Here is a 12,747-nt window from a genome sequence, read left to right as displayed (position 1 = left end):
ATGCATAAAAACGGCGTTTTGTGCCGAGTAGCGTAAAAAACGGCGTTTCCGTCTGTCTTTGAACGCCGCTTTTTACGTCACTCGGATGGTGCGTTCAGGGCGCCATCCGAGCGGCGGAAAAAGCGGCGTTTGTCGGAACAGAACGCCGTTTTTTTCGGCGTTTTGAATAATTAAACGGCGTTTTTTACGCCATTTCTTAACCAAACGGGTTAGGAAAGTGGCGAATTTTGGCACTAATGGCTTGCCATAGTTTTGGTCGCGTCTATCGCGTTCGGTGTGAACACATCGTTAGAGCTGAAGATTTTGCGGGTGACACGTTATCGAACGTTACGTTGTGTGTCATGGATACTGTTGACTCCAAATCTCCCGACCACTATGTCGATCTGAGAAAGCAAGACCGAGACAGCGAGACCAAGACAAGACCGAGGGATCCAAGACCAAGACAAGACCAAGACCACGTAAAAGTAAGACTGGTCTCGACTCTAATATACTGTACAGAAAATTTATAATGTAATGTTTCATACCTGCAGCATACCTGTATGCTATAAATACACTTGTTGTATAAATGTTTACAAAGACACTTTAAAAACATCTTGCTGTCTGTTTTTTTCCTCTGTTCCTCCTCTGAGCACAGTGTACAGTTTATCCTGATATAAACAGTTTCATTTTATTGTTTTATATAAACATTGCAACACATTAACAGATGAACAGTCCTTTTTCATTTGTTTAAAAAAAAACCAGCTGATTTTAAATTCAATTGGAGAATATTTAAACTGACAAAGGTTTAAAGTTAATTACACACATATATACATGGGAGAAGTCAACACACCTTATACACTGACACTGTCTCAGTGTTTGTTTCATATGCAACAAGTCAACAAGAAAAAAATCTCACTGTTTACATCTTATTTCTTTTTTCTTCACCTTCCCTTTTCTGTTACAATTCGGGATTGTATTTTTATACATAGAAGCCCCCCCCTCCAAAAAATAAAAATAAAAAATCTAACTCAGAGATTGTAAAACAGTTTCTGATAAGTCAAGAAATATGTCTGTGAAGGTTTTCAGTCATCCAGGTCATCGTAGTCTAAAGAGCTTGGGAAAAAAAGCGTCAGGACTTCTTTAAGTTAACTTAAAGTGTTTGAAGCTACATTTGAATAGACACAGATGAATAAAGTACTTATGAATCCAGAACCATCTGGATCAACTGTTGAGAAAACTGGTCACATGGTGGTTATATCGCCTTTTTCCAGGAATTACTTGTTACTGAATTTGCATAACAAGAGAGAGAAAAACAAATGTATAGTTATGCAATGTAAAAAATTAAAGAAGCCCAAACCCAAAATATTTAAAGCCTGCAGCTAGTCCTGTGGGTATTTAAAATGTAACATATTAGTAGAAACTGATAACTGCTCTTGAAAAATAGGCACCTCAAACAATAAGATGATAAAAGACATTTTTTTCAGGAGAATCTCTGGACTGCAAATCAAACTAATATATGTACAATGTATGAGACAATTTACCTGATAGATTTAACATTTACAATAGTTAAGTGCGAAAAAGTATGAAACACCACAGTAAGTTCATTATTGTGAGTCAGCACAGAGGTGGATACTAGAGTCAGGCTTCACTCTAAACCCAGCATATACAGGTTCAGTGAAGGTGGTGTTGAAGGTGTGCAGGTGGATCAGTTTATCAGAGGAGACACTGTAGAAGGACACAGTTCCTGCAGAACAGTCCACATACACTGCTACTTTGTGAGAGAGAGCTGAGGGGAGAAGAGGGATGGCTCTTCCAATGTAATCATGATTTCCATAGTAACCTATATTATCATGACAGTAGAGACTCCAGGATTGGTAAGTCCTTCCAAACCTGCCTCTTCTCCTCTCCTTCTGATTCCTCCATAAGCTACAGCAACATGAACCTCTCCACTCCACTCAACCTCCCAGTAACAGCGACCACTTAGACTGTTGGTACACAGCAGCTGAGGCCACTGATCAAACCTATGATCATGATGAGGATACAGCTGGTCTTCTTTCACATGTGTCACCTCCTTCTTGTCGTCAGACAGTTTGAGGTTCCTGTGTGCTGTGTTTGGATCCAGCGTCAGATCACATAAATCTAAAAGGGCCAATAAGACACAGTGCATAAACACTTAACTCTAACAACTCATTAGCAAATTATTAATTAGAGCCAATGTGTAACAGTAAATGTGGTCCTCATATTTTGTGGTCTGTAGCTTAAACATTCGAGGATGCAGGCAGTGAGATGATGAGTGTGAATGAGAAAAAAGAAAAAAATCGTCTTAAAAACAAAATTATCAACAATAATTATTTGAAAGGGAAGTGAATTAGAATAAATATTAACATTTAAATATAAGCATACAGGCTTTGTATTTACATTCACTTAATCATTTGAATCCTACCAGCTAAAGACAGCGGTAGGTAGTTCCATCTTTGAAGATCAGACTTAACTTTCATTGTAAGTAAAGTAATATTCTGTTCCCGCATTAATCTCAGAGATCGTGAAATTGCAATTTTGAGATAATTAAACCCCGAATTAGTCATTTGAAAGGGTATAGTTGATGTAGGTATGTCTGCAGCCATTTGATTAAGTGGAAAGTATTCGCTTTTGGAGATGTTAAGCTTATATCCCGATAAATATCAGAAAGAATTTAATACTGATAAAATGTGTGGGATATTTAGTAGAGGATCATTCACATAAAGAAGCAAACCATCTGCATAAAGCGACACCTGATGTTTTATACCCCATCTATCAATCCCTCCTAATCCTTTCACCATTTTTAAAGCTACTGAGAGTGGTTCAATTACTAATGCAAAACTGGTTACACTTAACACAGGACATATAACTATCAAATTAAACAGGAAAAACAACAAATATGGAGACGAGGACTAAGATACGTAAGCTTGACACTCAGACCAAGGGAGAAACAGACTTGGACACATAACTGACTGGGGACACATAGAGAACATGGAAGATGTAGACAAGAGAACAAAAAGAGAAACATGTAACACAAGGTTGGCACAGTGACAGAAAACTAAAAACTAGAAATTCTAAATGTAACATAAGACCAAACAATGCGAGAACCAAATCCACGAATGACACAAAATCGAAGAATATTGGAAAAACCCCAAAACACATAAACACTGAGTCACAGACCCAATGCCATGACAAAAAGCTGGTTATACAAAGAGGGAAGGATGATTTTTTTCGTCAGCCCTGTTACATCACAGCTGATGCAACTTTTCGTGAAATTGCACGTACTGTACTAACAGAACATGCTGCAATATTATTTCTCAAATTTGTGCATTTTTTTCTGAATCTCAAAAAGCAGCTCTTTCTCAGTTTAAGTTGAGATAAGTCTTTTGTTGCTCTTGCTCTGTGTCACAGTTTGATATGAACTATTGATGGACGACCTGCATATTTTTACCCGTATACATGTCATGGATTTCGAAATATAAGCTTTTTCTTCATGATCTGCTTTTGTTGTTAAAGCATAAGGATTGCCCACCTGTTAAGGAGCACATACAGACATACACGCATGTATGCACTACGATCATTACAGTAAAGAATTCTGATCTAAAATGAAAAATATATTACCTCTGTCATGGAAATTTAATTAGTCAAGCCTGCTGACATGGTAGTAGCAGTAACAACATCTTTATTTCATGCATGAAGACAGACGTCAGTCGGGGGGCACTGGGAGCCATCCCTGAAGATGCCCAGTCCAGACCTCTTTTAAATACAGTCAACAGAACAAAACGCTGTTGTTCACACTTTTGATATCCTCCAAGGAAAGAGTTCACAGAAAAGATGTAAGACAGAGAAACTAGAAACTAGACAGACAGACAGTAAAACTTTGTCAGGCCCCAGCTCTGTGCATGTGGACCCATAGTTGCTCTTTGAGGTTGGAGCTGATCGCCAGCTTCTGAAAAACAAATATAATTGGTGAAATACTGAACGAATGCTGGAGGTGTACCAAAAAAATTATATAAATAGCTCTGTTTTCATATCCAGCACTTTGAATGTAAGAAAATCTAAAAATATAATAGAGTTCTCAGCAGACTCCATAACGTAAACAACACAGACAGTGATTATTATCTTTAAAAAGAAAAATTCTAGTAAAAATTATCTTACCAGTATCGACACGATGCCTTGGTAAAGATCATGCAGAGATGTTTCCAAGTGTCATCATTTCCTTACAAATGCATTTGGAGATCAGCACACTGCATCCTATGCAGTCGTATTTGTTGGAGAAATTGATTGTCATTAATGAGAATGATTTACGTGTGAAGAATGCATGATCAAAAACAAATGCCTATAAACTGTTAACACATGACCTATTGAACCTGCCAGACTGTTTCATTTTATAACCTTTTAAAAACTTCTGCGAGATAGAGGAACTGAAACTGCGACTGCGCCTGCCAGCTCCTGTCATCTCAAAAGAAAGACATGTTTTACAAGGGCTAAATATGAGGAAGTCACATGACCATTGCTTCAATGTGTCCTAATACGGTTGTGCACCATAAATCTTCTAGCCGATTAGAAGCTTTATTTAAAGTTTTGCTAATTTCCACTGCAAGTATAACCAGCTACAAGTTCCTGTTTTTATAGTTCAGAAAGATGCTCACACTCGTTAAAGGGTCACGCCATAAATGGTGACAGGAAGTGACCCCCCCCCCCCCCCCCCCCACACACACACACACACACACATACACACTGACACTGATGTTGCTCACACAAATGCTTGCTTAAGACTGTCACGTGTATTTGTAATTGCATATTCATGTATGATCACTGCTCGCAATAAAAAGAGGGAAAGAGGGAACTCAGGTTTGGAGTTGCTTGGATGGGCGAGTGGTAGCACTGCTCACCTCGACGCATCCCCTTGCCGGCAAGAAAACCAATTGAGCTCTGAGTGTCTTGCTTCATTCACAGTGACAGGTCTCTGAGAAAGCGAAGTCTGTGAGTTTAGGCCTAACAGTATTCTAGAGGCTGATCTAAAGAATTCCACACAACAGCTACAGTTATAGTCTCTGGTCTCCTCCCCCTACTGTAAATGCCCCCACAATGGTAAAATGCTGATACAGTAACCAGTTAAACCAGTTATTTTAGTTGGATGTGTCAGGTTTGGTCGTGAAAGTCGACTCCAGTGTGATGTTGTGGTTCTTTGCCTGCCTCCAGGTGTCCATAAGTTATGGTACTTCCGCAACTAGCTAGTGCTACAGAAGAGAAGCAAGCATAAAGGTAGTTTTTTTAAGTGTCAGGTAATTTTAAATGTGATGTTTCTATCAGCTCATCAAACATCAGCAACTATTTAAAGGTTGCAGGTTAGTGCAGGATAAACAGGTTAGTTTGCTGCACTGTGATCGATTTAAAGTAAACAACAGTGTGTGACTGGTGCACAGTGGCTGGGGTTTCATTGTCTGAGTTAGCTTACATCAAGTGTAGCAGAGATTCATATGAATTTAATATAATAATAATAATAATAATAATAATAATAATAATAATAATAATAATAATAATAATAATAATACATTTTATTTGAGGGCGCTTTTCTAAAACCCAAGGTCACCTTACAAAGAGAAAAAGATATCAGTAAAACGGTAGATTAAAATAAATTAAAATACAAAAAACTAAAGTGGCCCCTAGAGACAAAACACGTACAAACTCCAAAACACTTGCAAATTCCAAAACACGTACAAACTCCAAAACACTTGCAAACTCCAAAACACTTGCAAATTCCAAAACACTTGCAAACTCCAAAACACTTGCAAAATCCAAAACACAACGGAAGTGCTCCAGGACGCTAGGGGCAGTGTTGAGCTCGATTTGCAAAATAAACTGCAAGTTTGTCTGTATGGGACGGTCTAGTCTCCGTCTCGCTTCCCAGGTTGCCTAGCAACCATGATACTAACCGCTGGAAACTCATACAACTTTGTTTGACAGAAATGAAGGAGAACATATTTTGTTAATTTGTTTGTTTGTTTCTACAAGAGCTTTGTGTGATTTGATAAGTATCTGAGGCTGAGACCACAGGACAGTAAAACATGATTGTTGGGCTTCATTTCTGTACTGAACAGTCATTTAAGATTAGTTAGTAAATAACAATTAGCTAATGTTGTTCATGAGACTAAAGTCATATCACTTTGGTAATGTAAATATAATATGGCCAATATTATAGTTATTATATTAATCATTATTAGCTATTACAGCAGTGAACATGAACTCTGTGCCAAATACTGAGCCTCAGTACAGATTCAAGTTGCAGTTATTTATATGTCTTATCACCTTAAATCTTCACTCAAAGACAAGTATCTTTGACAGTGCATATATAGGTGTATCATATATAAGAGACAAATGTTGTTCCTTCAGTATGTTGGCATTAATAAATTTGGCTCAATGCTTACATATATTTATAAAAAGAAAATGTACGAGCTGTGATAACTGTTTCTGATAGAATGAAGAGTAGACTGATATATGAAATATTCCTTTATTGGGTGAGAAAATCAGACCATGTCATAACTGCTTTAAGTCATACAGAATAGATATCAGAGCCTTAAACAGGCTGACTTCTGCTAAATGGGTCAAACTGGGCAGAAAGTATACAAACACATAACATCCTTATAAAATATGATGTAACACTATAGATCAACTTACCTCAGAATATATAAAGCATATAAACAATTACAGCAATATGATGCAACAAACACAGCAGTACTACTAATCCAAAATACTCAAAGCTTCATAGAACTGAAACAAACATTTATTTTTAGCTCCATTCTGCTGCTGATACATACTTTAGGTTTCTGAATGTTAAACTTGTTGCTGCCTTTCATAGTGTGTAACTTGAAGGCCCTGAGTACTTTCTCCCACACTGAAAACACTGGGAGGATAAAATTATTTGAACATTACCTAATAAGACTGATTCAGGACAGACAATTAGTGATTCTAAACTTGTCTAGCAGTCCTTCACAAACAGGGAACAGTCTGTCTATTCTCTCCATCTGTCAGCTGCTGCTGGCTCTTCCTCCTCCTCTTCCTCACACACTGCTGAGTTTGTCCTGGTGGATCATCAGGGGTGCAAAGCCTCACAGATGATGTGCAGCAGTGGGTCCCTCAGTCTGTCCTCACTCTGGACACTTGCAGTTGTCACACATGGAAATCAAATGTGTGATAAGCTGCAGGATTCAAACACAAGTGTAACTTATAAATGAATGTTCATACTTTTATTCCACAATCAGAGAGAAAGAAACAGAGAGAGAGTGCAGGACAGACAGACAGGTGACAGTCTCAGGTGTATACACTGCTACAAAACAGCATAAAAGAAGGAGGATTTAGTTTGTGTTATTACGAAACAAGAAGAGTTCCCAGATGGTACAGTGGACACATGTGTGGCTCCTGTGATTAAAGCATCTTTCTTTCAGCTTAACGAGTAAACCGTCAGCTCGTTCAAACACACGTTAAAGTCCGTTTGGCTCGACACCACCGAACAGAGGCAGCAATATAACATAGCTAACATTAACAGTGCAGTGAATCCTGCTTGTGCCGTGATATTCATGACTGCAAACCGAGCAGCATCACTGACTTTCAGCCTGTTGTGTTTGTGGATATATGACTGACTTTAATTATCCATAAAATCATCACATTCTCTGTAAGATTAAAGTCAACTATTGAACGGCGTATATTTTGAAGTAAAGGCTTTAAAACCAAGTTAGTACAAACATCGCTAATATCACATAACTTTCCCGACATGTGGCCAACAGTAATGTTTTAATGTTCTTCATTATAAAAACATTTGTGCATAAATAAGTGACATAATATTCAGTACTTACTTCTGAAAGTTTACTCTTCGGCGGCTCCGCTTCCGCCGTTTTTTTCGGCAAAATTATCCACACCACCACCGCGCTATGAAATCTGGGATATGTTGGGCCCATCCTTAAAATTCAGGGAAATTAAGGACGCATTTGAGGGCCGCATTTCGAGCAGCCTTTGAATTGGGACAGCCTTTGTCGTGTCGCTGTGCCGTAATCGGCCTTAAAATGCGGCCTTTAAGGCTGCAGACCCTGAATTGGGATACAGCCCAAATCCGGTCATTGGTACTTCCTGGCTTGTGTAGTTACTAGGTAACAAAAGCTCAACACTGCCCCTAGCGTCCTGGAGCACTTCCGTTGTGTTTTGGAATTTGCATGTGTTTTGGGGTTTGCATGTGTTTTGGATTTTGGAAGTGTTTTGGATTTTGCAAGTGTTTTGGAGTTTGCAAGTGTTTTGGAGTTTGTACGTGCTTTGTCTCTATGGGCCACCGTAAAAAACCCCAAATAAAAACAAAAAAATAAATAAACAAGATTTGACCCCAAGTTAGATCTGTATTAAAGTGAATAAGCCTGTTTAAGAGGTTTGATATTGGGAGAAGATTATCAAAATTATTGGGATCTGCACCAGGCTTTTAAAGAATTGGAATGATAGAAGCAGTTTTCAAAGATGAAGGAACAATTCTAGTGTTAAGGGAAGAGTGGATAATACTAGTTATGAGAGGAGCCAATCAGGGAAGACAAGCTTTAACTGACATGGTGGGAAGAGGGCGAAGCTGACAAGCGGATGATTTCGATTTTTGAATAAGATTTAATACATCAACTATGGAGACTGTAGTTACCTCACAAAATCTATAGCCTATAGCTAAACCAACCAACAAGGTTGGTTTAGCTATAGGCCTTAGTGTGGGTGTAATTGTGCAGAGACAGAGGAATTTATTGACGGTGGGGGTCTGCCTGTCATAAAAGGAAATAGGAAGCCATAGTTGGGGGATGCTAGGACTGTATGGAACAGATAGGAAAGAGAGGGGAAGTTTGTTACCCTTCTCCCTGAATGTGATAAAGGCTCACAACTGTCACAAGTTATAAGTAGGTTTGCAGGGGACCCTCCCCCACGCTGGGCTGTGAAAGTAGAACAAAGGGAAGCCAACAGCTCAGTGGAAATTCCCCAAGGGATACCTGAGTGGGGGTCTTAGTTTCCAGTGACTTGGAGGTGAGAGGAGATGACTTTTTATGACCAGCAGGAAGTCACGTATATAGAGACACATACGCACGCACACGCACACACATGCACTAACGTGTTCGTACATACACAAACACAGTGTTTTGGATTTACAACACACTATGTGGGTTTTATGATGGGGGGTTGCTTGTATAAAACTGGTTGTAACAGACAAAGAAGTTGATATTTGCTGAGTAATTTCCGGGCCATGTACATCTCCCTTCTAGAAGATGCATAACTGATTGCGGATGAATAAAGGTTTTGTGAGGTAACTACTGAGTTCTGGTGTTGTCTCTGATGGCCTCAGGAATAAAAAGATCTGGGGTGAAACTGCTAAACGCAACACATCATAGTAAGAACCAAGTTCATTGGGGGTTGAGGAGCTGTGAATAAATGGAAGGTCATGGCAGATGAGAGATCAACATGGTTAATATTACAAATTTTCCTAAATGTGATGTCACGAGGAGTACAGGTGCAAGGTTCAAGTATCTTTATTAGATTAGATTAGATTAGATATAACTTTATTAATCCCTTGGGTGGGTTCCTCTGGGAAATTCGATTTGTCACATGCATAGTTATACAAGTATAACACACAGTGAAATGTAGCCTGACACGCTCCTCGACATGTGCAAAAATGGGGGGGGGGGGGGGGGGGGGGGGGGGGGGGGGTAGAGGAAGAATATTATATATATATACACTCAACAAAAATATAAACGCAACACCTTTGTTACTGCTCCCATTCCCCATGGGATGGACGTAGAGACCTAAAATTCATTCCAGATACACAATATAACCATCCCTCCCAAACAGTGGTCACAAATCAGTCCAAATGTGTGGTAGTGGGCACATCTGCCATATTGAGATAATCCATCCCACCTCACAGGTGTGCCACATCAGGATGCTGATCTGACATCATGAGTAGTGCACAGGTGTACCTCAGACTGCCCACAACAAAAGGCCACCCTGGAATGTGCAGTTTTTTGCGCTATTGGGGGTCTGGGGACCCAGAACCGGTCAGTATCTGGTGTGACCACCATTTGCCTCATGCAGTGCAACACATCGTCGCATGGAGTCTATCAGATTGTCAATTGTGGCCTGTGGAATGTTGGTCCACTCCACTTCAATGGCTGTGCGAGGTTGTTGGATATTCGTGGGAACTGGTACACGCTGTCGTATACGCCGGTCAAGCACATCCCGAACATGCTCAATGGGTGACATGTCCGGTGAGTATGCTGGCCATGCAAGAACTGGGACATTCTCAGCTGCGATCTGCCCTGAACAATGTGAACCATGATTCATCCGTGAAGCGCACACCTCTCCAACGTGCCAGACGCCATCGAATGTGAGCATTTGCCCACACAAGTCTGTTACGGCGACGAGCTGGAGTCAGGTCAAGACCCCGATGAGGACGACGGGCATGCAGTTGAGCGTCCCTGAGACGGTTTCTGACAGTTTGTGCAGAAATTGTTTGGTTGTGCAAACCAATTGTTCCAGCAGCTGTCTGGGTGGCTGGTCTCAGACGATCTTGGAGGTGAACCTGCTGGATGTGGAGGTCCTGGGCTGGTGTGGTTACACGAGGTCTGCGGTTGTGAGGCCGGTTGGATGTGCTGCCATATTCTCTGAAACGCCTGTGGAGACGGCTTATGGTTGAGAAATGAACATTCAATGCACGGGCGACAGATCTGGTTGACATTCCTGCTGTCAGCATGCCAATTGCACGCTCCCTCATTGCTTGTGGCATCTGTGGCATTTTGCTGTGAGACAAAACTGCACATTCCAGGGTGGCCTTTTGTTGTGGGCAGTCTGAGGTACACCTGTGCACTACTCATGATGTCAGATCAGCATCCTGATGTGGCACACCTGTGAGGTGGGATGGATTATCTCAATATGGCAGATGTGCCCACTACCACACATTTGGACTGATTTGTGACCACTGTTTGGGAGGGATGGTTATATTGTGTATCTGGAATGAATTTTAGGTCTCTACGTCCATCCCATGGGGAATGGGAGCAGTAACAAAGGTGTTGCGTTTATATTTTTGTTGAGTGTATATATATATATATATATATATATATATATATATATATATATATATAGTATATAGTATATACATTGGGTTTTGGAAGCTGTTGTATTTACATTAAAAGAAATAAACATATGATCAGATTGGGGAAACAAATGGGCTTTACAGTGAGTGGGGGTAATGCCAGAACAGCAGACCAAATCCAAGATATGACCTTTAAAATGAGAAGAAAATTTTATGTATTGTAGAAGCCCAAAACTTTCCAAACAGGAAGTAAAATCTCTGGAAAGGGGGATGTTATCATTGTCCACATGAATTTTGAAGTCACGAATGGATTGCATTTGCATTTATATAGCGCTTTTCGAGAACCTCAAAGCGCTGTACAATTCCATTATTCATTCACTCTCACATTCACACACTGGTGGAGGAAAGCTACAGTTGTAGCCACAGCTGCCCTGGGGCAGACTGACAGAAGCGAGGCTCCCATATCGCTCCATTGGCCCCTTTGGCCAACACCAGTAGGCGGTGGGTGAAGTGTCTTGCCCAAGGACACAACGACCGAGACTGTCCAAGCTGGGGCTCGAACCGGCAACCTTCTGATTACAAGACGAGCTGCCAACTCTTGAGCCACGATCGCCCCAACAATTATCAAATTTGGGGAAAGTACACAGAAATGAGTGACAAGCGCAGCAAAGTCATTCCTTAAAAATTCCTTATTTGGCTTAGTTGGCTGAGAAACAGCACATATAATGGTGGAAGTAGATCCAAGGAGCTGTACTGCAAAGTATTCAAATGAGTGGGAGGGTGGAGCAGAGACAGGGAGAACTTTCCAGTGCTTTCAGCGAATTATGGCGAGGCCGCCGCCTCTCCCGAATTGTGAGGTTGACAGATGTAAACAAACTAAGATGGAGTAGAGTCATTGAGGGAATTCATTAGGCTGTTGCCAGGTTTCAATCAAGCAAAGAAAGTCCAGGAGATCCTGGACGAGATGCCCCTTACCAGTAAGAGAGCGGATGTTTAATAGACCGAAGTTGACGCTGGAGTTACTATGTCTGACAGTAGGCTTAGCTCACCTAACTAGGTGGGCCAGCACATTGTGGTCAACAGCCACAGTCATGCAGGGAGGACGACGAGTTCTGGACCAGATGGACACTACTGAGTTGGTGTCATTGCTATTGAAGTTTCGCCAGACCCCTCGGTGGATGTACCTGCAGCGGGGCTTGAAAGCGGTGTCTGGATAGAGGCAAAGAGCCACAGGTGGAGAGACAGCCAGGCAAACGCGGAGTCGCAAAATTTCCGTAGCAGAGTACTGAAGCAGAGCTGTCGCCAGTAGATGGGCAATGGAAAAAAACAACCCAGGTGAGCACGGACCACACAGACACCCTATGGATAATGTTTCCTCTAATTTTTCATGTGTCTGAGCGAACACACAAACTCACTGAGCAGACACTTGGACCACTGTGAGCAACAGCAGACGTGTGCACTGTGGTCACGGCAGCATAGAATCCATCCAAGTTACATGGTTTATTAAAATAATCAAATTACAGCCTTTACATTTATGTCAGACTACTTTTAATTAACTGCTTTAGCCCACTTACAATGAACATTAAAGTAAAAATAACTTGAACTCCAATTTTCAAAACACAACTTTCTTTCTTTCCTTTTTTTTTTTT

The 12,747-nt window shown here is 40.7% G+C and overlaps 1 protein-coding gene across 1 annotated transcript; it reads right to left on the bottom strand.

Annotated features, from left to right (window-relative positions):
- Window positions 1–1,583: 1,583 nt before the first annotated feature.
- On the bottom strand, window positions 1,584–4,902 carry LOC146635759 (stonustoxin subunit alpha-like). The gene is made up of 3 exons (XM_085350207.1): window positions 4,893–4,902; window positions 1,870–2,118; window positions 1,584–1,765 (listed from the first exon to the last, which is right to left on the bottom strand). Exons 1-3 carry the CDS (start codon window positions 4,900–4,902, stop codon window positions 1,584–1,586), a joined length of 441 nt encoding a protein of 146 aa, XP_085206333.1.
- Between the last annotated feature and the right edge of the window lie 7,845 nt (window positions 4,903–12,747).

Source organism: Diplotaxodon limnothrissa, linkage group LG3, assembly GCF_057381915.1.
Source record: "Diplotaxodon limnothrissa isolate DT_005_m linkage group LG3, D_limnothrissa_male_GT1.1, whole genome shotgun sequence".
In the NCBI taxonomy this organism is placed as follows: domain Eukaryota; kingdom Metazoa; phylum Chordata; class Actinopteri; order Cichliformes; family Cichlidae; genus Diplotaxodon; species Diplotaxodon limnothrissa.
Note: the sequence above shows the minus strand (reverse complement) of the source record. Positions and strands in the feature narration are given on the sequence as shown.

Excerpts from the sequence above, each read along its gene's own strand:
- LOC146635759 (XM_085350207.1), bottom strand. Across the intron at positions 1,766-1,869 it reads AAGGAGAGGAGAAGAGGCAG|CTCTCTCTCACAAAGTAGCA; the intron begins GTTTGGAAGGAC and ends TTCTCCCCTCAG.